The 27,621-nt window shown below is 40.2% G+C and overlaps 5 protein-coding genes across 9 annotated transcripts in view; 2 read left to right on the top strand and 3 right to left on the bottom strand.

Annotated features, from left to right (window-relative positions):
* The window catches only part of LOC133837132 (tubulin polyglutamylase ttll-5), a 42,715-nt gene extending 29,645 nt beyond the window's left edge, over positions 1–13,070 (bottom strand). Inside the window, exon 1 of the mRNA XM_062267797.1 lies at positions 13,067–13,070. The gene's annotated coding sequence lies outside the window, so the exon portion shown is untranslated. The remainder of the gene's footprint in view (positions 1–13,066) is intronic.
* LOC133835974 (uncharacterized) lies at positions 13–3,633 on the top strand. Its single transcript, XM_062266179.1, is given in 8 exon segments — positions 13–352; positions 420–1,349; positions 1,407–1,613; positions 1,762–2,118; positions 2,120–2,313; positions 2,373–2,448; positions 2,509–2,562; positions 2,564–3,633. Coding segments are annotated over 8 exon segments (2,961 nt in total). The 5' UTR covers positions 13–97; the 3' UTR covers positions 3,452–3,633.
* LOC133835975 (D-beta-hydroxybutyrate dehydrogenase, mitochondrial) lies at positions 3,574–4,737 on the bottom strand. The gene is made up of 2 exons (XM_062266180.1): positions 4,575–4,737; positions 3,574–4,514 (listed from the first exon to the last, which is right to left on the bottom strand). The coding sequence occupies exons 1-2, from the start codon at positions 4,691–4,693 to the stop codon at positions 3,635–3,637; spliced, it is 999 nt and encodes a 332-aa protein (XP_062122164.1). The 5' UTR covers positions 4,694–4,737; the 3' UTR covers positions 3,574–3,634.
* The window catches only part of LOC133837133 (transcription factor kayak), a 33,283-nt gene continuing 12,260 nt past the window's right edge, over positions 6,599–27,621 (bottom strand). For 2 of the 5 annotated variants that reach the window (XM_062267801.1, XM_062267802.1), the window contains exons 2-3: positions 8,691–9,078; positions 6,599–8,629 (exon numbers count right to left, since the gene is read on the bottom strand). In XM_062267801.1, coding sequence (XP_062123785.1) covers positions 7,407–8,629; positions 8,691–9,078 — 1,611 coding nt within the window. In that variant the 3' untranslated portion in view covers positions 6,599–7,406. Of the gene's footprint in view, positions 8,630–8,690; positions 9,079–9,538; positions 11,970–19,401; positions 19,918–21,206; positions 21,300–27,621 lie in introns of those variants that run through there. The other 3 variants (XM_062267800.1, XM_062267803.1, XM_062267799.1) reach the window with 3 other exon arrangements.
* Positions 23,477–24,672, top strand: LOC133837922 (protein phosphatase PTC7 homolog fig). Its single transcript, XM_062268835.1, has one exon. The coding sequence runs from the start codon at positions 23,829–23,831 to the stop codon at positions 24,516–24,518; it is 690 nt and encodes a 229-aa protein (XP_062124819.1). The 5' UTR covers positions 23,477–23,828; the 3' UTR covers positions 24,519–24,672.

Raw genomic sequence — 27,621 nt, forward strand, 5'->3', positions numbered from 1 at the left:
CAACCAGCTGACAGTGCCACCTATTTGTTGTGTTTTTACGTTTTGTCTTTGCAAATGCAACAAAAAAAGTGTGTAAAACACAGAATTAATCTTATAAATGTTTTGGTCGCTAGAGCAGGTTGAGGGCATGTTAGGTGTCCTCAAAACATCCACAGACAAAACTGTAATATACAAATGCCTAGTGAAGCTGCGCACCGATTTGGTAAAAGACAAAGATGGTATTGTGTTGTTTCGTACTGCGGGGGGTGTTCCGGTAATGGTTCGCCTGATTAGTAAACTCAACGAAAAGATAATGGAAGTAGTGCTAAGCATATTGGGCAACTGTTGCACAGACGAGCAGTCTTGTATAGAGGTAAGTTAAGTTATAAGATAAACTGCATTCATCAAAATTAATTTTTTCATTATATATATTTTAATAGGCTGTTGAGTATAAAGTGATTCTGCCATTGTTGACCATCTTGAAGACAATACCCAATCCTTTGATTCAATGTCGTGCCTGTCGCATGCTCGGCAATCTGGCCAAGAGCAAAAAGGCCTCTCAGTGCCTAAATGTTCATTATAGTGCAATAGCACCAGCTATCTGTCACATTATCGAATCGACGAGTGCGGTGCAAACAAGGATAATGGCATTTCGGGTGTGTCGCTTTCTGCTGGTCAGCAGTCAGTTCTACAAGCATTTCCTTGCCTCCAATGGATTTCTCCAGCTCATGCGCATTTTCATGGCGGTCATGAAGAACAACGAGGCGCCCAAGGAGCCCACGCAGGACATCGAAGTGTCCGCTCTGATTGGACTCAAACGCAATCAGCACCGGGAGAAGTACTTCGAGGAAGTGGCACGCAATTTGGAAGGCGTGCGAAGCGACATTTTCGATTATCAGATGCTAAAGAACTCGACGCGCAACAATGAGTATATCATGCCTAAGGAAAACGAGGCTGTGGAGCTGGCATCGGAGATTCTAAAGTGTCTGCTTCTCTTATCCGCTCAGCAAATTGGGGTGCGTGCCTGGGAGACGCTTTCCCGCAACAGTTCGTTTGCCTCCATCGTGTACTTTGTAAAAGAGGACAATGAGCAACGCGCTACTGCGCTCAAGATACTTTCCAATTTCTGCAAGGATCCCTGCGCCTTCTATATGCTGAGCACAGCGGATGCCATTGTGGCTGCTTGTGAGCTACTCATGGCCGTCAACATGTCCAAGCCGCTGTCGGAGAGCGAGTGCCGGCATTGCGTCAACATTATATCCACGCTCTCGGCGGATGCCTGCAGTCGTTCCAAGATACGACGATGCGGCGCTTTGCGCAAACTTGTGGCCATGATTCGGGAGTCACATTCGCAAAGCGAACGATCTTCAGTAAGATGAAAGCCATCTTCACACAGAGCATATAATCAATTTTTGTTCTATTTGCAGCTGTTTCACATCTTAAACAACTTTCAGTACGATAACATTAGCATGGAATTGCTGCTCTATGAGGGCTTGGTGCCCATGCTGGTGCGTGAGCTAAATGACTATTTGACCAGCGATGAGGATCATCACAGGCGACGGCGCGAGGAGCGTATGCAGGGCGGAAAGAAACGTAAATTAACGGATCCCACAACGCCCGAGACGCTGAGCAAGGTATTTGTATTTAATTTTTGCTGTAGGCTCGAATTGTTTAAGTCTAAGATAAGCACAGGTTGAGATTCATTCGCTGGTTTGAGTCTGAACTTAACTTGCGCAGTTCAAAGTAAATTAATTTATTATTAATCCTACCTCTCCTTTGCAGTTTTCTAAGACGCAGGACACGCTTAATTCGGACTTTGAATCGCCTAGCAGTTCACCGCGTTCCTATCGCACCACCAGTCCTTGCAGCTCACGCAGCATGTCGCCCGTTTGCTCGAATCTCATTGCCAATGACGATGATGAAAACTATTCACCTGCCTGCAGTGATGATGACGACGATGACGATGATATCAAGACGGCGACAACCAATAATGATACACGTGAATCGCGCATAGCTACTAATCGGGCACAGCCCGCCAATGTCATGGACATATTGAAGCTAATTGATGAGGGCAGCGAAACTATTGACGATACCTTGTCCGACAAGGAGGATCTTGAAGAGCTGAGCTCTGATGTGCCGCCCCAAGCTGGCGCAGTTGCGCAATCAGTCCGGCGACACTATTGACATAATTGAGAATCTGATCTATCGCATTACGCTAATGATTAACAAGCGGCCGGAGTTGGGCAAACCGGAGACATTGGACACGCTCATCAGAGCTATCAACATATTTGGTGCGAATAATAATTTTGCCAATGCGCTGACCAACATATTGCTGTAAGTTATAGTTGTAGTTATCTGCTAAGTTCATTTAATGATTTATATTGTGATCGCAGTGAAAGCCAGTTCTTTGCCCAGATTATCAAGCATGGCGTTGTCCATCAGCTCTATCAGCTAACCAAGGTGGAGGAGGTGAGAAAACTATTTGATGCTGCCCTGTGACTTCCACTAATTTTTTTTCTTTTCTTAAAGATGCGCAAGGATGGCTTTGCTTTTCTAGAAACGCTGACGAATGTCGGCGAATCCCAATTACGGCAAGGAGGAGCTGGTGCGTCTGCTACGCTCCGAGGCTGATCTTAATGCCCAGCAGCGAGCGGCTATTTCGGTGGCCTACATCATCAAGAGCCATCGGCTGCTGTATCAGTTCCTCTACGATGGCAATGCGCTGACGCTTCTCTTCGACATGTTGCTGCGCAAGAAGAGCGACAATCTGTATGCGGATGAGGCTGCTGATGCTGTCACTGCCATGTCACGCTTTACGTTGGGCATCACGCTGCCCGAGTTCGATGTGGAAGAGGATAACAGCACCACCATCTGTTCCAATCAGCTGAAAGCCTCAACAACGCCGCTGCACGACAATTGTGACATGCGTTTTCTGGTCCACAGTGATGTGGCAGTTGTCGGAGAAGCGGACGAAGCGCTGCTCAGTATTGGCTTTAACAAGCAGTTGCTCTGTGATACCAGCGAAGTCTTCAACAAGATGCTCAACAGCGACTTTCGTGAGGGCCACAAGGGAGAGATACAGCTGTGTGATTATACTGCGAACGGTTTGCGCTACTTTCTGCATTTGATTACCTGCCATGCGCGGCATTTGAGTATGCCCGATTATGCGGCCTTGTTGCAGGCCTTTGAGATGTCGCGTGTCTACATAATTCCTGAACTGGAGAAGTTGCTGTATGAACGTCTAATCGAATTCCTTGACTCACACAACTGCCTGCGTCTGCTGGAATGGGCGTTAAAGAACTATCATGCCGAGCTCACAGAGACGGCCATCAGTTATTATTTGTGCGCCACATTATCGTCTTCAGATAAGTTGCTACTGTTTCGCGCTGCCGAAGATTCTACCTATGCCACCGAATGGTTCCAGCTGCTCAACGATGCGGTCTACGAACGTTGTCGCAGCACTGGCTATTAACTGCCCCCCCACTTAAGCACTTAAGATTGATGTGCCAAAACGAAGGCAAGCAAAACAACAACAAACGCCTGTGGTGCCCAGTGTATTTAAACAGACTAAAACAAAAAAAAAAAAAACATTAGTACCATTTCAATGCAGTTCAAATAAAACTATAGACTATATCTAGATACTAACAACAATAACTTAATGCCTTGTTGATTCATAAGTGGGCAACGCACAGAAACGCACAACCAGCCAATCCGTTAGAGGCGTTGGACAGATGCCGAACAGCCAGCGATAGATTCTATAGCGCCATGGTTCGTGTATATAGATTGCAGCTGGCTGAGTGTTGGTGAGAGCATCTTTAAACTTTGACAGCAACTCGATGTCCCGCAGCTTGTTTGGCGCCTTGAAGCCCGACAACATGCTCAGATACTCGTTGAACTTGGTGAAGTATGTGCCGTAGTATGACAACTGTTCCTCGCTAAAGGCCTCGAGCATTTGCTGCGCATGCTGTTGCTGGCGTGCAGCAATATTGCTGTCCATTACAAAGGAGCCGGGTATAAAGTTGACCACTTCCATGTCGTATTGCTGCAGCTCAATGCGCAACGCATCTGTCCAGCTACGCAACGCTGCCTTGGAGGCGGCATAAGGCGCCAGAGCAGGCAACGCATGGAGTCCACAGTGGCTGGTCACGTTGATGATGCGTCCACGATGTTGCCGGAGTAGTGGCAATAGTTGTCGGGTTAGACGCATTGTGCCCAGCAGATTGCAATTGATCTGCAGCTCAATCTGCGATGGCAACTGCCATTCGAATTCACCGAAGCACATTACGCCCGCATTGTTGACCAGCGCCATCAACTGATAATCGCTGTTGTGCAGCAACTGTTGCAGCTTCGCTTGCAACTGCTCGATGGACTCGGGTTGCAGCAGATCCAGTTGCCAGGTGAGCATGCGTTGCTGCCGTGCTCCATCATCAGTGTTGAGCTGCTGCAGCAATTGAGCTCCTTGGGATTGCAGATTGTGACAACACGAGATGACAGTCATGTTGAGTGCTTGGTGGCAATAAACCGCCAGCGAATGTCTGTTGGAATAGTCGAACATTAGCCAGGCCAAAGTGTTGAAGGTTTCGCTTTGTTCTTACCCCAATCCCGAATCACAGCCTGTCACCAACACCACTTGACGATCACCCACGCCCAGCTGGCGTCTTCCTAATCCCAAAGTGCGCTTCAAGGCGCGCAGCAATTGCCTACAGCTGGCCATATCGGAGGTTCTAGATCGACTGAAGCGAGGCCCCCCAAAAAAGAACAAATAAAATGCAAACCCAAAACGAAATCATTCATGTATACGCTGTGTCTTATGTGCATATAAAACATATGTGTCTCCATATCTACCTGTATACATTATCTCCATATATTATATATGTACGTATGCGTATGTAAGTAAGTATATATTGTTTATATTCCCTTTTGTTGCAGTGTTTGTGCCTTGCAAGAGTCAAGTCTTACCTGTAGATTAGGCTGGTGCCAAAAAATACACGCAGTCGTCCAGCTGGTTTGTGTAACTAACTTTATCATTTTACTCTTGGAGTAGGGCAGCATCAATTTATTGAGCAGTTTGCAACGACGCTTAACAAGTAAATTGATCATGAGCTACACTGCCACTCAACTGAGTAGGTTTAATAGGTTGAAAGGCCCGAATTAGAGATATGCTAAAGAAGAAAGCTAAGCATTATTGTCATCTATCCCACCTTATCAATCCTAAAATCTGCATTTGGAAATTTAAATTTTACACTTCTTGAATTTTGCAATCTCATCAATCTTTACAAAACTTTTTAGGATTTATATTTACTATATTTCCCGAATTAAGTTATCTTCATATTATTGACATTAATCAATATTTAACTGTAATTTAAAAGTTAAAACTTTATCATTTTACTCTGGCAGCAGGGCAGCATCATTTTATTAAGTTACGTCTCTTAAGAATTAAATTTATCATGAGATGTGCTAAAGAAGCAAGTCAAGCATTATTTTCTATATTTATTATTATTTGAAAATCAATATTTTTCTTTTCTTAAATTTAGCTGTCTTCGCAACTATCTTTCAAAATTTATGAAGAATTTCCATTTTTCGTAATATTTAACATTAATAAGCCGAGTTTTCTTACAAATCAATCCTTATGTAGTATTCCCAATAAGCAACTTATTTTTGTAAGAGCATTTACTATTCTCCCTTCTTGAGTTTCATAAAAAAATGGAACCTGAACATCCAGTAAAAAATGCTCGACTCATCATTATGAGTATGTGTATCAGTTGCTATTTGATGCTGCTGTTTGGGTTCAGCCCAATTTACCTGCTTCGCCTTATCGCCGGATGAGAAGGCGAATAAGTAATTTTATACGATTTTGGGATGTCTTTTTTTGTGTTTCCAGATTTCTATTCATTACCACCTAAGGTCAGGTAGAGATAGATCAATAGACTTTGAGCCTAGCACAACTCTACACTTGATGTACCCATTATAATAGAACAGAGATTGAAGACACAATTCGGTTTTAGGTTTGTCTGTATTATATTTATTTCTCTTTATCAATTTTGGCATTGTTATTGCCCAATGAAAGTGCAGTGTAATATTGTATGTAGTTACTGTTTTACAATTTTCTTGATTTTTGATTTTAGATTTTTGAAAAATTTTGATTTTGTTTCGATATTTTTTTATTTAAGTTTTCGATAATTTCTGCTAGGTTGCGTAAGCAATAAAGAGGGGTAGGGGAGGGGGAGTTACTCGTAAATTCCGTAAGGCTTTCAAATATTGTTGGCCTGATTTTGCTTTGTTGTTTGTCATAATTGTTTTATTATTGCATAATACACGTAATTACATATTAAATAATTGCTTTGCGTTTTGTTGTCATTTCATATAAATTGTTTTTTTTTGTTTTTTTTTTTAGAAAATAGCGCATTTTGCGTTTAGTAAAAATATATTTGGGTTTTTCTACTGCGGCTTAAATAGTAAATAGTATAAGTATAGTATTTAACATATTCTCTCTCCTCTCTCGTTTCTTATGTGTTGTCCCTATTTCTCAATTATCAAGGCATCGCATTTAGTTATTATTATTTTTTGTTTTTTTTTTCTTTCACATAATTTGTGTATCTTTATATTAATAATATTTTCGTTTTTCTGTGTTTAAATGTACAATTTTAAAACCGGCTTAGTTCCTTTCATTACACGCTCTGTTAATATTTTGTTTCATTTTATTTAACTTTTGTTTTTGTTTTTGTTTTGTTTTAATAATAAATATCACAACGCATCCTTCAATGTCCTTTCATTCACATTTCAATCGTCCATTTCTTTGCAAAACATTTGCGAATTGTTCGCAAATGCTTTGTTTAGGCATAAATATATATGTTACTATGTATATTTTTTGAAAATATAACACACGCAAATGAAATGGTTTAAAAATTGCACAAAAATACAAGTAAATATATCATTTAAGACTGATATATATAATCGATAGTAGTTATAGTTGTAGTTGTAGAATAGCATAATAATTGATACGAAAATCATAAATTAAACGTAATAGAGATAATAATACAAAAAGCTTTACAGTTAACGGGAAAACAATATAATATTAAATAATAATGAACCTGGCTGCCACCTGGCTGAAGTTGCAACCAGTTGCACTTGCCACTGCCCCAAATGAGGCACTTTAAGGGCGTCAGACCGTCGCACGACTGAACAACCATTAAATTGCTGTTGCAACAGTGGCAGCCAAGTTTGCATTACAAAAATAATCGATACAAAAAAGAGCAAAACATCAATGTATGTATGTATATAAATCCTTAGCAATTAATTAATTAGCGCGTTCGCTTCGTAATCATAATTGTTGCACGTGTGTGTGTTATGCACATGTGAATTGTGTACAAACTAAATGTAATGTTGACTTTGTTAGCGATGCGCCATCGCCACGCCCCCTACACTGGTTATAAGCTGACCAGCTTGGACGGCTCACTCGTGGGCGTTGGCAACTCCAGCGGATGCTTGTTCTGCGACGAGCAGGTGGGCACCAAAGGTCCCGACACCGGCGTCAGTCCGGTGCCGCCATCCATCAGCGAATCGAAATTGAAGGTGCCCGTCGACGGCGTCTGGATGGGCACACCCTGGATCTGCATGGGCGCCTTGCCATCGCCGAACGCCGCCGCCGCCGCCTGCGCCATGTGGGCGCCAAATGGCCGCTGGACATTCAGTGTGTTGGGTCGTGCCTTGGGCAGCTTGTTGAGGGCATTCAGCGTGGGGCTGCTCATGTTGCAAATGCTGCCAGCGAAGGCGCTAAAACTGCCCGGAGGCGCAGCGCCCATCGGTGTGTTCAGAGAACCACCCGCCGGTCCCGTGGGCGTGGTCAGCGAGGCGTTCAGCGTGGCAATGTTGGGCAGCGCAAAGCGTTTGGCCGGCGTCGGACCGTCCTGGTCCAGCGAGGAGCCCGACTCGAGCGCACCGTCTTGGGGTTCGTGCTTGATGTGCTGCAGCAACTGTTCGTTGGTTAGCACCGGCTTGAGATCGAGCGGCGAATTGCTGCGCCCGGTGGAATTGAGCGTGGCATCGAAGCCGGTGATGGTGCCGCTGCTGCTGTCATTGCTGTTGCTATTGTTGTGCAGACTGCTGCCGCTGCAGCTGCCGCCGGCGCCAGCGCTGAGCAGGCTGGCGGTGGGCGCAATCAAGCCATTGCAGGTGGCCACGCTGAGCAGATCATCGCGCACCTTCTGGCATGTGGGACGGTGTGAATGGATCACGTATTCCAGTTGATTTTTGGTCGCATTCAATTTCTCGATCTCCTTCTTCAGCGTTTCGCCCTTCTTCTGCAGCGCCTCGACCTCCTCGGACAGTTCGTTGGTCTGATCGACGCGTCGCTTGCGGCAACGCGCTGCCGCCAATTTGTTGCGCTCGCGGCGAATGCGACGCTTCTCCTCCTCCTCGGGTGACATGTTTGCCGCCTTGTTGGGACGTCGACCGCCGCCGCGACGCGCTGGTGTGGCACTTGTTGAGGTATTAGAGTTGTTGCTGCTGCCGGCCTGGCCAGCATTGCTGTTGTTGCGTCCAACGCTGTTGACAGCCGCCAGAGCGGCGGTGAAATTGTTGGCAACACCATTCGAGTTGTTGCCTAACATGCCACCATTCTGATACGAGGTGCTGTCTGTGGCGGCACTTGCTGTAAATTTAAGAATTAGTTAATAAACTATTCAATAGAAACGATTTCATTCAACACTTACAAGTATCTGTTGTGCTTTGGTCATCGTTCAGCTGGCCATCGTTCCAGGAGCCATTCGAGTCCTCTGAATCTGAACCTGGCATGCTGCCGCAATTCATGCTCATATCGAATTGCTGCTGCTGCTGCTGGCTGACAATCGGATTCGCATTGATCACATTGGCCAATGTGCTGATCGAAACCGAAGATGTGGGCGTGCCTGTGTTGCTGCCACCGCTGCTGCTGTTGACGGGCGTTGTCAGTGGCGGCGGCTTGAAACCGGCCTGGAAGGGCACATTCTGTGGCTCCGATGTCAGCTCGAAGATGGTCTCCTCAATGGTCCGCAGCGTGGTTGGCGTCAGCGTTGGCGTTGTCAGCGTCGGCACACTCTGCATGCCGTCAAATGAAACGAGCTGCAAAAGAGAAATTCACATTAATAAATCAGACACTTGACAACATATTTGGTGAATTATATATTGTATAATTATTGACCCAATTACAGCACAAATAGTTCAGATTGTTGCTTTCGCTTTCTGATATCAGTAATAATATCAAATTTCACTCAAAAATACAAAACTCAAAAACAAAGTTGTCAACGAGAATCCTAAAAGATTACAAGAAAAGTTGGAAATCTGAAATTCCTCAGCTTTGGTTTCCTATCCCAATTATTTGCAGGGTTTTATGGTTTATGAGTTTAGTTGCTTCATTAATAGTTTCTTGTTTCGCTTACAATATCAAATGTCACTTTAAATCAATGTTTCAAAAATACAAAACTCAAAAACAAAGTTGTCAACGAGAATCCTAAAATACCATAAGAAAAGTTGCACTTTATAAATTCTTCAGCTTTGGTTGCTTTATGCTTTATGCGTTTACCTGCTGCATAAATAGCTCACTGGCCAAAATATTTGCAATTTCGCTGGCATCCAATGCTAACTTGTCGCCATTTGTAGTTGCTGCTGGCAGTTGTTGCTGCTGCTGCTGCTGTTGTTGTTGTGGTTGTTGTTGTTGCTGCTGCTGATTATAATTTATATGAGCACAATTATTATTGTATTGCTGCTGCTGCTGTTGTTGTTGTTGTTGCTGCTGCTGCTGATTTAAAAAGCTTTGCATTTGGCACATGGCGGCCATTGCTGCTGTCGCTGTGTTGGCGTTGCTGGTGTTGGCGTTGTTGTGGTTGCCGTTAATATTGCTGTTAGTCGTTGTCGCAGTAGCAACAGTTGCGTGCAAGTTGCTGCGTGCAGACATTGCCATATTGGCAGCAACATTATTGTTGCCGTTGTTATTGCCATATGATTGCTTCGAGTGCTGTTGCTGTTGTTGCTGGTAGGTTGGCAGCGTGGGCAGCTGTTGCTGACGTAACAATTGCTCTTGCTGTTGTTGCAGTAGCTGTTGATTGTAGTACTGCTGATTGCTGTATTGTTGCTGCTGCTGCAGCTGGTTGTACTGAGCATAAGGCAACTGTTGCAACTGTTGTTGCTGCTGCTGATGTTGCTGCAGTTGAAGTTGCTGTTGCTGCAGTTGCTGCTGTTGGCCGTGCAACAGTTGCTGATGGCGCTGCTGTTGCAGCTGTTGCTGATAGTAGGGATGGTAGCACGCATTATGCGCTCTACCATTAAGATTTTTCATCATAACGCGCGTTTCTTATAAACTCAGCTTAGAATCTATGTGTATCAAGTATACGCAACGTATACGCAACGTCTTATTACGTATACACTTAAATCTGTTTTGACTAGTTTTAAATTCGTTTTGGCTCTTAAAATTTAAATCTCTCTCTTACTAAACGTTCTAAACACAACAAAACAAAGTTTCTTTTTGTTTTTTTGGACAACAATGATAAATAAATAATGTATATTAATTTACAGTTAATGTTTAGATGCAATTAACAACAGGAAGTTGGCGAATAGAAATTCGTGAAAATAAATAAATGTTTACAACAGCGAACTTTTCTTGGAAAAGCTGCAAATTTCGCACACCGCGATATTCAGTCGAGTGCTATGTAATGTTATTGTTGTTCCTTCGCCTCACAGTGTTGTTCTTGTTCTTGTTGTTGGTCGATGAGAATTTCGTTGTAGTTGTTGTTGTTTGTCTTAGTTGTTGGGGCGCCAAATAGTTCGTTCGTTTCGCAGTTGCTTTGCCTTTTGGTTCGTTGATTTTATTTTGTTCGTTCGTTTTGGGCTTTCTCCTCGTTATTTATACGCACATATTCTTATGCTTTTATGCTTCTATGCTTTGTCGTCTCCTTCTTCCGGCGGCTTCAAGCGCTTCATGAGCAGCGTTTGCCAATTTCGCAAGGGTTCGAAATGTGAGTGCAACAACTTTGTCAATGCAAACATAATAAATTTGATAATCGAATAGACGCAATTCTTCTATAAGAGCACGTGTTTGCAATTGTACAATAGTAATAATAACAATAAACAGCAATAATAATAATAACAGTGATAATATTATATATTAATTATAAACAACTGAGTGCATACTCGAAACTATTTCAATTGCGAAAAATTGCTCAGATTATATAATTATGTATGAATGAACCATATGCTGAACTATATACATATGCTATATGATATATATGCTATATGCTGCCTTGCGCTACTTTTGGCCCAGCAATAATTACACTTGTGCTTAATTTATGTTTAATTAATTTTTACGATTTAGTTTTTAGCGCGTTGTTTTTTGTTTTTTGTTCGCGTTTCTATTTTTTGCAGCGGCGGCAACGCCTCTAAATGGGAATTTGTAGCTGTTGTTTTTTGCGTCTACTTTGGCCAACAATTCGCCTCTAATTCACATATATAAATATAGTACTTATATGTATTTATATATGTATTTATATCTTTTAATGCTGTGCGGAGCACTCTTTGCTTTGCTTTGCTATTTGCTGCCTTTAAAATCCACGCGGCATGCAACTAAAATATAAAAAAATATCTATATATCTCAAAAAGAAAAAATACAATAAAATTCGTTGTTGCTTCCTTAATTTTATTGCTTGATTTTTGCTTCTTTATTTGATGCTGTGTTGTTGTTTCGTTGTTTCAAATTCGTTTTGGCAAATAACACTTTTCCTTCTTCTCTCTCTCTTGTTGTATTATTTTTGCAATTTTCGTTTTGTTGCCGTTTTGATTGCTTTTATTTTGTTGTTGTTGTTGTTATTGTTTTATATTTATTTTCAATTTTATTTTCGTTTTCGATATATTTTATTTTTTGTTCGAGAAGAGCGCGCGCGATCGCGATCGGAAGTTTTTTCCTTAGCGAACGTTTGTTGTTCAAAATTCTAAACTTCGATGGTTCGTTGTTCGTTTGCGACTGAACTGAGCGAAAGAATTGAAATTGAAATTGGCAACGACTTTTTTCTTTTGAGATTTTGAGATGTGGTTGCTCACATTGGATATATACGTATGTATGCCCCTAAAATGTATATTGCAATAAAGAAGAGAATAACAATATTGAGAGAATAATGATGAGAGTGTGTGTTAGTGTTTGTTGTTCTCCTGAGTGTGTTTTCTGAGCAAATTAGACGAGCAACAACAACAACAACAACAGCATTTAGCTGCTAAGCAAATCGAATAAATTTAAAATGTGCCCCGTGCCCGTGCTCTTAATTGAGCCAGCGAGCACAACCCACACGAACAGCAGCAACCACAGCAGCAGCAGCAACATCAGCAGCAGCAAGAAGAGCTAGCAGCAACAGCCCACGCCAACAGCAACAGTTGCTGCCATAAGTTTGCCATAAAACCCTGTGAATTTCTAGCTAATTTCACCACAGAATACCCTAGAGACGAAAACAATGTTTGCATACTTAAATACGATTTACTTTATAGAGTATCTTATAGTCACACTCTTGGCTGGCATTGCAGCGTTAAACGTTTCTTCGCTTTCTGTGTTCTGTGTCATAAATTATCAGCCAATAACTCAATACGCCTATTTCGGGCTGTCAGGCGAGAGCGTTTAGCAAAAGTTATGGCTGATTATACATATGTATATTATATACACACTACTCAAGCATTGTTGAGTGAGAGCGAGTGTGTTTTGTATCTTTGCATGTTGTGTTGTATCTTTGTATTTATAGCAAACGAGAGTTGTCCAACATTTGCAAGGCAATGCGTAACTTGAAGGGCTGCGAGCAGGTGTCTTGTCAGCAACCAGCAACCAACAACAACATTCAACACTTAACAATCACAATTATTGTTATTTCAAGATCTCAGCTGGGTCTCTAACTAGGCGTGCGTTGTATTGTGTGTGTATGTTTATTTTTGGGTTCCGTTCGAAATTAGCAAATGCGTTAATTTCGTCAAGTGCCAACAGAGTGAAAGAGAGACAGAGAGAGAGAGAGAGAGAGAGAGTTTCGTTGATGGTTTATTATTGTTATGACATGTGACGGGCGTTGATCCTTTTGACTTTGACTTATCTTGTTTCCTTAACTTGTAGTATTTACTTTTTAGCGAGCGACACACGGCAAGCAATCAAATTGATTCTTTGCACATTTGTTAATAAATTTGTGCGCTTTGATGTTCAACCGCGCACCGTCTTATTGTTGACTTAAATGTTTAAACATGTGCGACTTTCGTTTTAACCCACTTTCGAAATGTACAACACAAAATACTCGACACTTAAAAAACAAGAAAACACAATACTACATATAAAATTCAGTGCTTTTCGCAGAACTCGAGATGAATCAGTCGCGTCAATTTAGTTGAATTAAAAATATATAATAATCATAATGTATAGTACTCTATATGTATGTATATTGTGCTCACTCGCACACTTGCGTATAATTGTCTAAATTGAAACGAGCTCACTAACGTTATCAGACAGTTCCCGGCAAAGTTCAGTTCGGAGGGTCAATTGAGCGCAGAGTACAGAATAAACATGAACATGAAACTGAAACTGACGTCGTCAAAACTGTTTTACCCTCCACTCGAGGGTGGGTATATTTGTTAATTAACTCATCTTACACATAACACAATCTTACAGGGTATTCGCGTGTCGTTCATACTGCACTAAAGCATGCAAATTGTTGACTAATGAGCCACAAAGTCAATTGACACATGAGAGTTTCTAAGTAAATGTGATTATTTTAGTTGCACTTGATAAGCTCAAGTTGAACTCAACTCAGCATCGGCTACAGTTTTACAGTAGCCACTGTGTATGAGTTCGTCGAAAGCAAACAAGAGTTGAGTAAACAATTTTGTGAATATGTACGAGTATATTCATTATTTTATTATTATTCATGAAAATCAATTTCAAGATGCGTTCGAAAATTGTAAGCGAAAGTTGTGTGAGATGGATGCCCTTGACTTTAATTAGTTCTCTTTATCGAAATCGCACTGTTTTTTCTTCGTTATTTTGTATTTATTTGTCAAATACTTAAAGAGCTGTGGAGGGAGGCGGACAGCGGGGCGACAAGTTGAAAGCAAAAGACACGACAACAGCAACGACGACGACGACGAAGCGTTTTATTGTAGTTGTGTGTAGCTGACGTGTTGGGTTATTTTTAAGCCAATTTTAGCCAGACAATGACGTAATGGAGCACAATACAAACGAAAACACAAACAACTTGGCAACCTCTGAAAAGGCAAGCACCAAACGATAAAAACGATGACAATTTCATTGTTTATATCAAAAGTTGCGAACACGCCAAAAAAAAAACAAAGTTGTTCTACTAGCAGCAACGGATGATCAACAGTCAGACTAAATGGCGGCTGTTAAAGCTCTGTTAAGCGACTGTTAGCATGCTGTTAAGCTGCAACATTAAAGAGTAACTGGAAAGCGACGTCTACTAGAAAAAAATAGCAAAGTTTGCATTTAATTCAACGCTTATTTTAATGCCTATTATTTATTTGTTTCTCGATGTGCAATTGCATAAATTAGTTTACTAGCTACATTTAGTAACTATTCGCTGAATGACTGAAGGTTAAAAACAAAAGGCGGCTTATTAGAAATGCGCATTATTTGCGAATAAAATGCAATTTTGATTTCTAATTGGCAAAGAGTTGCCACAAACGTATAGAAAAATATACTAGATATACATAAATAAGTTACATAGGCATTCATTTTATTTTATTGTTGTTGTTGTTGCTGTCGTGACTGCAGTCAAAGTTGTTGCAATGTCAGCACTAGAGTTGACAAGTTCAAGTGCGCCTCGCTTTTAGTAGGCCAAGCCAAGCGAGCAGAGTTGCCAAGTGCACTGTGTGTGTATGTGTGTGTGTGTGTACAGTTTGCACTTCCCTTTCGCATACAATAAGCATACGCATAAACTGTCTCACTCACTCGCACACATGGGGGACAACACACCATTTAAAATAATATTTTTCTTGTCATATGATTTTTGTTATTCTTGTTGTTGTTTTCATTATTTTGCATAAGCAAATTTCTGCGAATAAAACAATTAATGAAAAGGAGAAGCAGAAACAAAAAATAAATTTTATTTTTTTCGCTGTCGCATTTGACTTATTTTTGTTTGTGCTTCTCTTTTGTTGTTGTTGTTGTATTTTTGCGCTGGGAAGGAGAACGTGACCGCAATGCCAGAGTGAAATTGTATGGAGTGGGCTGCTGAGCTAAGTGCTTGGGCTCTTTTGATAAAAAAAATAAAAAAAAAGTCTGGTCTCTCTCCCTCCGCCGCTGCTGCTGTTGTTGTTGTTGTTGCTGTGGCGTTGGCGATCCCCGGTTGCGCTTCCGCGCCCAGGCAGACAGAGCAGTCTTGAAGCAAAGTCAACGCCCGGCGAAGCATCGAAGTTTGCCGGCCTTTTTTTCTGTGCTGTGCTTTTTTTTGGGCACGCAAACGCCGCTTGACCATATTATGGTATATATATATATATAGTATATACCATATGTCCATATATCCAGCACAATATGCTGTCTGTGTAGTCGACGGCGACGGCGGCGGCAGCCATTAAAATCACTTGGTATTTGTCCATTTTTGGAACGCCCACGCGATCTGTCTCTCTCTCTCTCTACCTCCCTGTCTTCCCCCTTTTGCCGCCAGCCGGCAATTGAATTAAATATTTTTGCAGCCATAATTCAAAATTTGCCAAAAAGTGCAGCAACAAAAATAATGTCAATATCGAGGTATATAAATTTTAACTCAATTTTAAGAGCTGCCTTTTTTTGTTGTTGTTGTTGTTGTTATCGGGTTTTGGGTTGCGGTCGCAGTTTTGGGTTGCGCCTCGCGATTCCTTTCGTGTCCAGGCTTTTAAGTTCAGTGTCAAATTAATCAGACTTTGTTCGGCCTGTGCCATTAGGGTGAACACCAGAGCAACAACAACAACAACAAGGAGAACAACAACATTTGACAAATTTACATGTGATGTTCACAACACAGAAATATGTATTTCATTTGTTTGTTGGTGTGCGTTTTTTTTTGAGCAGTGCATTGAACTTGGCTAATGAATATGCTTGTATTGTATTATCTACATACACACATAAAGCACAAATAAGCTGACTTTTAGTAAACACACCTATTTGGAAATATTTGGCAAAGGTGTGAGTTTCGCAATGGGTTGAATTTGGCTCTTTTTCCTCTTCTTTTTTGGGGAGATAAGAAGAAGCCACTCCCCAAAAAAGCAGACTCGATGATAGCACGCCATCTATAGATAGATAGATATGACAACGAAGCAATTATTAATACTATATTGCAATCGATTCGCAGACTTTGGATCACTTTTGTTGTTGTGGTTCCAGTGAAAAACAGCTCAAATTACAGCGTTTAGTTTATATAAGCATTGCACGTTGCATTTTCAGTGGAATATCATAAAGCGATAAAGAACTTAACTGATAAGCGCAGCCGATAGTGCACACAATAATTTACTTTGGTTAAAGTGTCATTAGCTTGTAATTAAATTGTGTCCAGCGCAACTCGCATTCATCTCACATACCAACAAAAAAAACAAAAAAAAAAGTGGGGAAATACCCGCAAAAAAAAGAATATAAAAAGACGGCTAATAAAATGACGCGACATTGGTCTGCGAATAATTTATTTAAATGCATTTTGTCGCGACATGACAGCAGCAAAAGCAACAACAACTGCAAGAGCAACAGCAATCAGCTAAAGCAGCAACTGCAATAAAAACAATAACAACGATTTTGGGGGAGTTTACGGAATTTATGGCAAAGTTTTCAGTTTCGAGGAAATGGCAAACAAACGACGCGTCTGCGAGGCGCCATCGACGAGGACGAAAAGGACACCGTAAAATGCAAGCGACATTGCACTAAATAGAGAGAGACAGAGAGAGAGAGAGTGAGTGAGAGAGAGAGAGAGAAGGGAACTTTACTACGAGAGACAGACAACAAGGCAAAAGTAGTAAAAGTTGTTTTCACTTTTCATTCCATTTGGCTAGCTGACTGCTTCTTTTGGGCTTGGCCAATTCCAAGAATAAGGACAATGCGACGCCGACAATCAAAAGGGGTGAAGCAAGGGGGGGAAATCGAGTGCAGTCGCGTTGCTCGTTGCGGTTGCTCTTGGCCAATGTTTGTGGCTAGCTTATCCAATTACGTCGGGCATGAAATTATGCTAGACGACAGCAGCAGGACACACGTCGTTGTCCGTTGTCCGTTGCCCTTGTTGTATTTCTTGTTTCTTTTTGCTCATTTTGGGTTAAATGACAGAGCAGCAAATAACAAAAGCCTGATCAAATTATCCGTATATTGGCCAAAATTGAAGCAGACTGAGCTGAGCAGAGAGCGTAACTCAAGCAGACAGCTGCAGACTGCAAAATTAAATTGCAATTGGCAACTGAACTTAGCTTCACTTCACTTGTCTGCTGCTTCACGCTGCAATTAACTTGATTTATAAGTGTAAACCTGGCTATCTTTAATATAAGCTGCGCTTCAATTATAACGGCATTCTTTGGCTATCTCCCTACCTCCTTCTCTCTCTCTCTCTTTCTATCTCTCAACTTGTCACGTATACGTCAAGTGCGCTTTCTTATGTTACTTTTTTGTGGCCCACGTTTGTGGCCGCCCACAACTACTCAAAAAATGAAATAAGTTAAATAAATCTGCGACTTCAATGGGCAATCGAATATTGTAAATCGCCCCAACACTTTGTGTGGTACTTTGTCCATATTCAGTTAATTAAAAGTGTTTCAGTTTTTTAAGTCGAAAGAAAGTTTCATTTGTGTGTGGGGGTTGCCCTTGTAACTCCCTCGCCAAATACACTGAGAGAAACTAGCTGTGGAGAATACTTGAGTATAAAGTTGATTTAATTGGGTGACTGAAGAAATTATTGATTTTTATGAGAGAGTTTTTCAACTCTTCATTTCGAGTGCAGTTTGTAGTTAATTAAACAATTTAAGCGCCTTGTCCGTCGTTGTCCGTTGTCATGTCAAAAGTCGCAAGTGTTTGACTTGAAGCATGTTACTTTGAACCGCCCTAATTGTGGCAATAACCATGTGGAGACATGCACATATGTATTAGTGTGTGTATTTCTACACTTATGCGACTAAGTATGCGCTCAGTTTCAAGTGTCACGCGAATGTCCGACCGGCTTTTGGTGGTCACAAGGGTCATGCAACAAAGTTGTACAATTTTCAATTCACTTTCTACGTTTTTTTGCTTGAACATTGAACCCTTCTACAAAACTATGTATAATATATACAATATATATCCCCCCCTCCGAAAACGGAAGGTGACAGCAAAAGTAAAAAAAGTTGGTACATAAAACTTGATAAATTACCACGAAAATCGCACGTGTGCGATTAACGTCAAATGGCGCCGTTTCCAGACGCCGCGATCACTCGACTGTGAAATGCAATGGACGCAATATGCAAAAAAAAAAACAACAAATTAAAAACAACAAAGAAGTCTTAACGGGTTGTGGGCACTCATGAGTTGGCAACGTGATTTTCCGTTTGGTTTTTTCCGGGGTGACGCTAGCAAAAAAAATTCGCATTTTAACTCGATTTTGAACAGTGGAAGACGTTAAGCGGTTTTCTATCAAATATATAATATATATATGCACACACATGTATGTATGTATCTCCGATAACATAATATATAATTGTTTAGCATAATGATTTTGGTTTTTGGGCTCGTTGGAATAGAAGGTCGCACATAACTACGCAAATATTTGGAATATTTCATTTTTATCGGCCTTTAACGGATCGGGTCTACTTCTGCCTCTGCTAACTTGACTTGTGCACTTGCCACAGTCAATAATAATTATTATCGCAAAACAAAAAAGAGCTAGAAATAAGTACACACAAACATAATCATAATAATAGTAATAGAACAACAACAAAAACTCGAAAAAGTAAAAAAGAAGAGAACAAAAAAAAAAGTGAACATAAATCGGAACGCTGATAAGGCCGCCACTTAATCATTAAATAAACAAATTCAATTGCAAAACAGCACAAATCACATATAACACGATATAACGCATATGTGCTACAAAAATGGGGGCGAATACGGGCGACGGGGAAGGCGATAGGGGAAAGGGTTTTACAAGAACAAATTTCCAAGAATTTCGCGACGATAAGCGAGCAATGCACATTATTAAATGAAAATGCGATAGAAACCCAACCAACTGTAAGTCCGAGTATTTACATAAATGTTTCGATTTCGTTTACGAGTATAAAAACTGCAAAACTGCCGGACAACTGTTCCGATATTTCTCGAATTTTCAGAGCAGACCCCACAGATAAGCAACAAATCTGACGACTAAATGTTTTTAATGTTTTTTTTACTCGCTTTGTGGGGGGAATTTTTGTATATTTTGTTTTGAAAAGATTATTATTGCTTACCACTTTGGGCAATGGCGATAGCGGCATGTTGAACAATGGATATTCATCGCCAAAGATATTATAGTTGTCCAGCGTCATATTTATGATTTATTTGTGTTTTTGTTTTTGGGATTAAGTGGCAACTGCCGATTTGTTGCTAAAAGAGATGCGCAACAGGCGGCGCAGCGTCTTTTGCGATGACGAATGCAAATTTCTGACGAAATTCGCCTTTAAAGTTTGTTTGATTTTTGTTTTTGTATTTAGCGCCGCGTATTTGTATCTTGTATGTTGTCTTTGTATTTGTATTTTGCTGTCTGTTAATCGCTTTTATATGGTGCGAATTTGTTTTGTTTTCAGTTTTTCCGAGAATTTTTCACGTTCTCTCACACACTCGCCAAAATACCGAAACAGTATTAACACTGTTTTAATTTTATTTATTTTCTACTTGGTTTTTTTGCGATTGCGTTTGCTACTCGCGTTTTAATAGCAAAAACTGAATTCCTGCACTTGCCGAAACGTATCGGTCGGCCAACGGGTTTCAACTAAATGCGTCATCGTTGCGCCGACGACTTTTATACGCCAGCTGGCAGCGCCGTTGACTTTTGAGTGCTTATCGCATTCCACAGCCCCACAAAGAGAGCGCAAGCATGCGAGAGAGCGGCAAGCACACAACCGGCGAGAGTGAGACCTCAAAATATTGCGAGAGAGAGAGCGTGAGACGAGTGCAATTTGTGAGTGAGTTGAAAGTTTTTTTTTGGCGATTGGCATTTCCTGAGCGAAGCTTTAGCCTGGCTGAGCGCACAAGACTTGTTTCCCCAAGCTCTCGAGTGTGTGAGTACAATACGTGTATGTTTGCGTGTATTTGTATTGGTTTTTGGGTTTAGCCCCGCTGTCGTTGCTTTTGGATTGCACTCACGTGCCCACGCCCAGGCAAGCGTCCAATTTTCTTGGCTACGTTTTGCGTTTGCGACTGCGACGATGGCGACGACGAGCGACTTCTAGCGCGCCTTTTTATCTTATCGGCAGACAATATGGTTATGACATAAGCAACTAAATTTAAAGACCTAGGTAAAGTACCCCAAAAAGCCCACAACCATACATAATTACACACAATGGCTTGGCTTTGTTTGCGCCTGTAAAAAAAAGAAGGCTTTTCAGTCTTATCATCCCGCTTTGGTTACTGCAAAATAGGTCGATTCACATTCAATGCGATGCGATACGATTTGATATAGTTTTGTCTTTCCATTTTTATTTCGTCGTTATTCGGTATTTAGCATTTTGTATCTACCCCACAGGTGTGTGGCAGGTGTTTGTTTACACTAGCTAGGGCTCTTATCAGGCCTTTGATGAGCCCTGCAACTGTACGCGCTGTTTTTATTCGAAACTCAATGCGCATTGACAACATACCCTGCAAATGAAGGAAGTATGGTTGCATGCACTGTTGAGATGCGGTCAAGTCAAATTAGTTAAATAAAATACGATCTAGAGTACTCAACTGTATTTTGAGTGTGACCAAAGCTTTCAATATTCATTTTTGATCTATAAAATTAGTTTTTAAATAACTTTCATTTGCAAAGTGTGCGTAATTACTTTTTCACTCAAATATTCGGTCTTTAAAATGAATCATTTTTATAAATATCAACTAAATTTACTTGTAAAATAATTGATTATTGTAATAATAAAATATCGTTTTAAGATCAATATAAAGTAGTTCATATTCACTGCGTCAATATAACTTTCTATCCTAAGGGCAGCTGCTAAATTTAGCTGTCAACAAACTGCTCACGCTTGCTTCTCTTTACAGGGTATTCAGGGGCCGCACTGACCTTGTTTTTGGAGGGGAAATGCAATTGGAACTGGGCCATGTGACACTGAACATTTGTGGTAATTGATTTGCAGTAACCCTTGGATTTACTTACCTGCAAAGATAAATAGAATGGAATTTGTGTTTTAGTCATAATAGTAATAACAGTAATAATAACAATAACAATAACTATAATAATAATCATAATATATAATGGTTATGATGAGTGTGCGCATATCGATCTGTCGCAATAACCGAGCTAATAAATACATTTTATGTTATTTGATTGAATTCTCTTTATCGTCATTTCACCCGCATCCTTCGCATCGCCATATGCAAAGTAAAATTAGACATTGACCGAACCGATCCGAAGAACAAACTTATGTATATAAGTATGAGGTTTACCGCATTTCAATCCAAGACGTATGCGGGTCTTTATTTAAAGAGCAACCTGTGAGGCACCCACATTAAGATTAAAGCGAATTATTTGTAATCCCTTGGCCAGCGGTTAGTTCCTCGAATCTCAAATCGAACTAACCTCATTCCACTGCCGATAAGAGTCGGAAGTGGATGTCATAGAACGGAAGCCACAACATCAGCTACTGGGAATGCCAAATTCTGAGTAGTATTTGAAAACATACTAAATCATTGCATACATATCTCTGACGTAAATTTGATAGGAAGTTCTAGCTCAACGATGGTCAATTGTCGATCATGAATAATGAGTCGATTCAAGTGAATTTAATAGACCACACCTGCGAGTTGTGATAACGACCAACGGCAGTTTACATCAGTGTTTTAAAAATAAAATTGCCATTGTTGTTTGTTGTTAAAGTTGTTGTTCTTGTTGTTGGACTGTCTGTGTCCCACTGGGAGATAAGGTTCGGTCGATTCGAATTGGATCCGATCCGTTGCGTGCACAGCACTTCCGTTGATGATTTATCAAAATAAATATGTATGAAGAAAAGTGCCAAATGTATTGACTCTGTGGTGTCGTAGTCCCAGGTCCCAGGCCAGACCAAGTCCGGACCACCAGGCCAACACGATAAGATTACACAATGCCAAAGGCACTCTGAAGACTTGAATGAGTCTTGTAGTATTATTCAAAGGAAAACAAAGAAATAATCATACACAGTATCTGCAGCAAATCAAATACTCCAGAAATTACGATTATAATTACTATATAGATTCGACGACTGATAAAGCAAGTCCATAAGGCGAAATGGATGATGCACGATTTGTTTACATTTACAGATATCTGTGCACACAAAGCCAATATACGAGTATGTTATGCATACTATATACATAGGTAAGTGAGTAAGTGAATGAAATGAATACTCTACTTCCGCAACAAATAGATCTGAATGGTGAATGAGGTGACAATTGCTTAGATACCAGTTTACATATGGTATAGTACTTAACACAAAGAACAGACTTTATAATTAATCAATGTCTAACTTTGAATTCACTTAAATAAATAAAAAGGAAACTAACCAAAGTGACGTAATTTATGAAAGCTAATAAAAGTATTTCTGTATTACAAGAATAGTTACACTTTTTAAATTTTATTTATAGACTATCTATAGAACAGAAATGGTTTTCTATATTAATACTATGTATGAATGTATACATAACTACACATATTCAAAATATTTCTAGAAAAATTCAACTTTTTTTTAAACAAAGAATCAAAATTTTAATCTGCTTCAAATGTGTAAAATTAATCACATGTTATGGTATTAGTTTTATCTTCATGTATCTCAAAGATGCAGACTCTTTACTATTCCATTTACTTAACGATTAAGATTTACAAATAATATTATTTATTTTGATAACAATAGTTCCAGAAAATTTATTTGCACTTCTTTGTTAAATATAAAACCAACTTAATGATAGCTCTTGTTTATAAATGCATAGCTTGAAACCCCAAAGTAGAGCACTTTCAACATTTTATTTCGAAATCATTATTCTTTAATTTAATGCAATACAATATCATATTCAAATTTGTTTTTGATAAATTTTAAAAGTGACAAAACCGCTAAATTAGGAAATGTTATTGCAACACCTTCCACTGCCATTAAGCGATGAAGATTTGGAAATAATATTACATATATTAGGGCTTTCATAAAAGCAAATACTATTTATTATCATAAATATAGTTATATTCAGAAGATAAAGAACCAACTTAATGAGTTGTATATATAATTTGTGGCATTCCAGACAATTTATAGAAATGCATAGCTGGTAAACCTAAAGTAGAGGACTCTCAAATATACATTCTATTTTCAATTTTAAAACTCATTATCCATTGATTTAATGCCAAACAACTTCAGATCCAAAATTGATTTTGATAAATTTTAAAAGTGACAAAACCGCCAAATTACAAAAATGTTCTCTGCACACCGACGTTGCATGTTATTGCGACACTTTCCGCTGCCAGCACTGAAGCAAGCTCAAATCCTCCACATTCGCTGTGGCAGCAACAACAGCAGCAGCAGCAGCAGTAAAAAATTATCCGTATCTGGTGAAAGCTGTACAGGGCAGCGCCAAGGAACGTCAGGCACAATATCAGCGACCAACGAGTGATTCTCATCGCTATGGCGAGGACAGTTGGTTCATCAGCAGCACACCAAAGGCGGAGGTAATGGGCGTGGCCGATGGCGTGGGCGGCTGGCGTGTCAAAGGCATCGATGCGGGCATCTTTGCCAAGGAGCTGATGTCCTCGTGCTCGAGCAATGCCCAACGCCCCGAGTTCGATGGCCGCAATCCTCGCCAGCTGCTCATCGACAGCTTCAACCAGTTGAAGGGGAAGACAACACAGTTGCAGGGCAGCAGCACCGCTTGCCTGGTTGCCTTGAAACGTTCCGATTGCACGCTGCACACGGCGAATCTGGGTGACAGCGGCTTTCTGGTGCTGCGAGGCGGCAAAGTCGTGCATCGTTCCTATTGCCAACATCATGGCTTCAACACGCCCTATCAGCTGGCCATGCCGCAGGACAACAAGCAGCAGGGTGGCGACGAACCCGAGGCAGCCGTTGCCACCCACATGCCACTGCAAGAGGGCGATCTTGTGCTGACTGCCACCGATGGCCTCTTTGACAACATGCCCGAGAGTCTGTTGGTGCGTCAGCTGGCCACGGCGCAGGGCGAGACGTCTTCGGAGCGATTGCAGCTGGTGGCCAACAAATTGGTGGCATTGGCCGGCAATCTTTCGGTTAGCGCCAACTTTCAATCGCCCTTCGCCTTGAGGGCCAGGGCCAACAATCTCAACTTTGGCAGTGGCGGCAAACCCGATGACATTACCATCATTTTGGCCAGCGTAGCGGTGCCATAGAGCACGAAAACAGACGAAGCGAAAGACGCAGCGGAGAGCAATAGCAGAATATACATATATAGTAGAGAAATGTGAACATGTATTTGTAGTCAATAAACATGCAGAAATTGTGAGTAGTTCAATGGGTCAGAGTTGAGAAGAGCTGCCAGAAGTATTTCATACTTTTTAGATTTCATTTCATCAGCTTAGAAATTGAAAGTTTTGTAAAAGGTGTGTAAGCAGTAATCTAACCATTTTTGGTTGTTATTTCAGACAAACATGCATTTCACATGATCGGAGTTGACAGAATATAGCTTCAGAATGCTTAAATTTGTTTTTTTTTGAAGAAATAATTTTTTGTATAGTACAAAAACTGTTACTGCAGTTGCTTTGGCTGACAATCTGGTATATTTTATGGTATATGTTGATGGTAATAGTCAATCTGATATATTTCATAGTATATTCCGATCGTAATAGTATATTTAAATACAAAATATAATTTTTAGTATGTAATAGTATTTTTTCTATTCTATTAATTTGGTATATTTTAAGAATAGTACCACACTGTCAGTTGAAATTTGCAGGTTATACTTTGCTAGATTTAGTTATTATGCAAAAGAGATATCAAAAATTATTACAGCAATTCCTGTAATGAAGCCAATAAATAGCAAAAACAAAATAGTAACAATAATTTTATGCAGCATATTTGCAGTAAATTTGCACAGCTATAAATGGTGGTGTTTATGGTATCTTTGTATTTAATGGTATATTTATATATCCAATATCAAATTTGGTGTATTTCAGTATTTTTCATTATATTAATTTTGTATATTCTGTCAGTCGAAAATTGCAGTTCATACTTTGCTAGATTTAGTTACTATGCAAATAAGATATATCTAAAGATTTTACAACAATTGCTGCAATGCAAATAGCATTTAGCCAAATATGATAACAATAATATAATGCAGCTTATTTGCAGTTAATTTGCTCATCTATAAATTCTGCAGTAATTTTGGCTGACAATCTGGTATATTTTATGGTATATTTTCATGGTTAACAGTATAATTATATATATATATTTCCATTATACAAATTTGGTATATTTGGTAGGTCACAATTTTAGAATATCTAAAGTTATTACAACAATTCCTGCTATGCAAAAAACTAGCTAACATTGTAGTTAAGAAATAGCATAAAGGTGATAACAATAATTTAATGCAGTTTATTTGCAATAAATTTGCTCAGCTATAAATTTAAAAATTGAGTCAACCTCGCAACCTCAACAAACAATTTAACAAGTTTTAATTACGCTCTCAAGATGTTGACAATATTTTAAATTTAGAATTGTAGCAAAAAGTTAACACTGCTTCCAGCTATACAAATATTTCAAAATTGTCACAGTTATACAAATATTAAACTGAACAAAATCTAACCCCTTTTCATCTTCATACTCAAGAGTCGAAGTTGTCAGTAGAACGAATTGTATTTCATTTGGTCAACGAACGATTTGAAAACTGAGCTGCTGGCAAAGTGCGAAGTGGCAAAGTGGAAGCAACTCTAGAGGGTAACAAAGGTGTTTCAAGTGCAAATATTTGCAAGCCTATCAACGAAACAAGTCAACTTAAAGAGTATAAAATGAAAAAAGTCGCTGCTGGCGATAACAACGTAAAATTCATTCATACTCGAAGCGTGAAATGAATGGAAGCGAGTTGTTGGCTACAACTAGTAGACGCCAATGTATACAACATGCCACTACGTTCAGCGATGACTCATACGCAATTTAGCCAGAATTAAGCCCAGTTAGCAGCGAGGGGCAGAGGTAGGGAGGAGGGGAGGAGTGAGGCTCCTACGCTATAGCTGCGAGCGTATAACAAATGACACTCGGCAAAAAACAAGTTAAGTGCAAAAGCACTCAAAGAGAGAGAGAACGAGCGATTCACTCATTCGTTGAGTGAGAGAGATAGCCAGACAGAGAGAGAGAGAGTGAGCGAAACAGAGAGCGTTTAGCTGGTGCAAGTGCAGAATGTTGAGCACAACTGACGACGGAAATCCCCAACATATTTTAAACCAAGGCAACAACAACAACAACAATTGAAGGAGCTGCCACGTCATGCCACATTTGGTGGCAGCATTCGCAAAACCATCTTCTTTGCCTGCTTTTCTCTCCCCCTTTTACTTTATTATCTGCGGTATTTTTCGCACTTCTCCAAGTGGTTGTTGCTGCAACGCTGCAACGGAATGCTGCGCCTCTTTTTTCTTGGAATTCGGCGCCATGACGCGTCAAAAACAACACAACAACAACAAAGAACGAACTTAAGAAATTAATCGCCCCCCTTAGAGCATTGTGGCACGGGCCAAAACAACAACAAGTTGAGCGAGAGGCGAATAAATTTCATGCGTGTTAAATCTTTCAATCGTGCTGCACTCTCCACACAACAGATGTGCTCTTCCACCTCCCACCTTCTTCCTCTCCCTTCCCCCTACCAGCACTCACTTATACGATATATGCCAAATGTAAATGTGCAACTTAATTAGGTTTATTTGAGCAGCCGTCAAGCTAGCAACTAAAATTCCCACTTCCCACTCTTTGGTGTCGCTTTTGTTGTGGCCAGTTCAACAAACGCACAACACAAAAAGTTCGAAATGGATTCGTAGAATTTTGATGCCATGTCCCATGTCGCACCTCCCGCAACGAATTTTGTTGTTGGGCAACGCCTGCCAAAACATGGCAGTGAAAATCGAAAGTGAAAACACGCAACATTTGACATTTTGTTGCTACCAGTTGAAAATATAACATGACATAATTCCAATATTTAGCATTTTCCCACAAATAATAGAGAGAGAGACAAGGAGACAGACCCAATGTAGTTTGTGTTGTGGCGTAAACGTTGCGTATACGCAACGTACACGCTCTCTCTCTCTATCTAACGTCTTGTGACGTCAGCCTACAATATTTACTACCTAATTTGGCAAAACACAATACCAACGATCTCGCCTCGAGTTCGTTCGTTCGTTTTTTGTTATTGGTTTTTTTTGAGTAAAATCAAAAAACCGGCTTATCAAAGACTAGACGCGTCGCGACCTAAAAGTTTTTTGTGGTGAAGTCGAAGGCGAAGACATTAGA

The sequence above is a fragment of the Drosophila sulfurigaster genome, chromosome 2R, assembly GCF_023558435.1.
Source record: "Drosophila sulfurigaster albostrigata strain 15112-1811.04 chromosome 2R, ASM2355843v2, whole genome shotgun sequence".
Taxonomy (NCBI): Eukaryota; Metazoa; Arthropoda; class Insecta; order Diptera; family Drosophilidae; genus Drosophila; species Drosophila sulfurigaster.

Bases quoted from the DNA above. Each gene is read 5' to 3' on its own strand.
- LOC133835975 (XM_062266180.1), bottom strand. From the start codon at position 4,693: ATGGCCAGCTGTAGGCAATTGCTGCGCGCCTTGAAGCGCACTTTGGGA. The intron at 4,515-4,574 runs GTAAGAACAAAG...CTATTCCAACAG, and splicing joins GGCTGTGATTCGGGATTGGG to ACATTCGCTGGCGGTTTATT.
- LOC133837922 (XM_062268835.1), top strand. From the start codon at position 23,829: ATGGGCGTGGCCGATGGCGTGGGCGGCTGGCGTGTCAAAGGCATCGAT.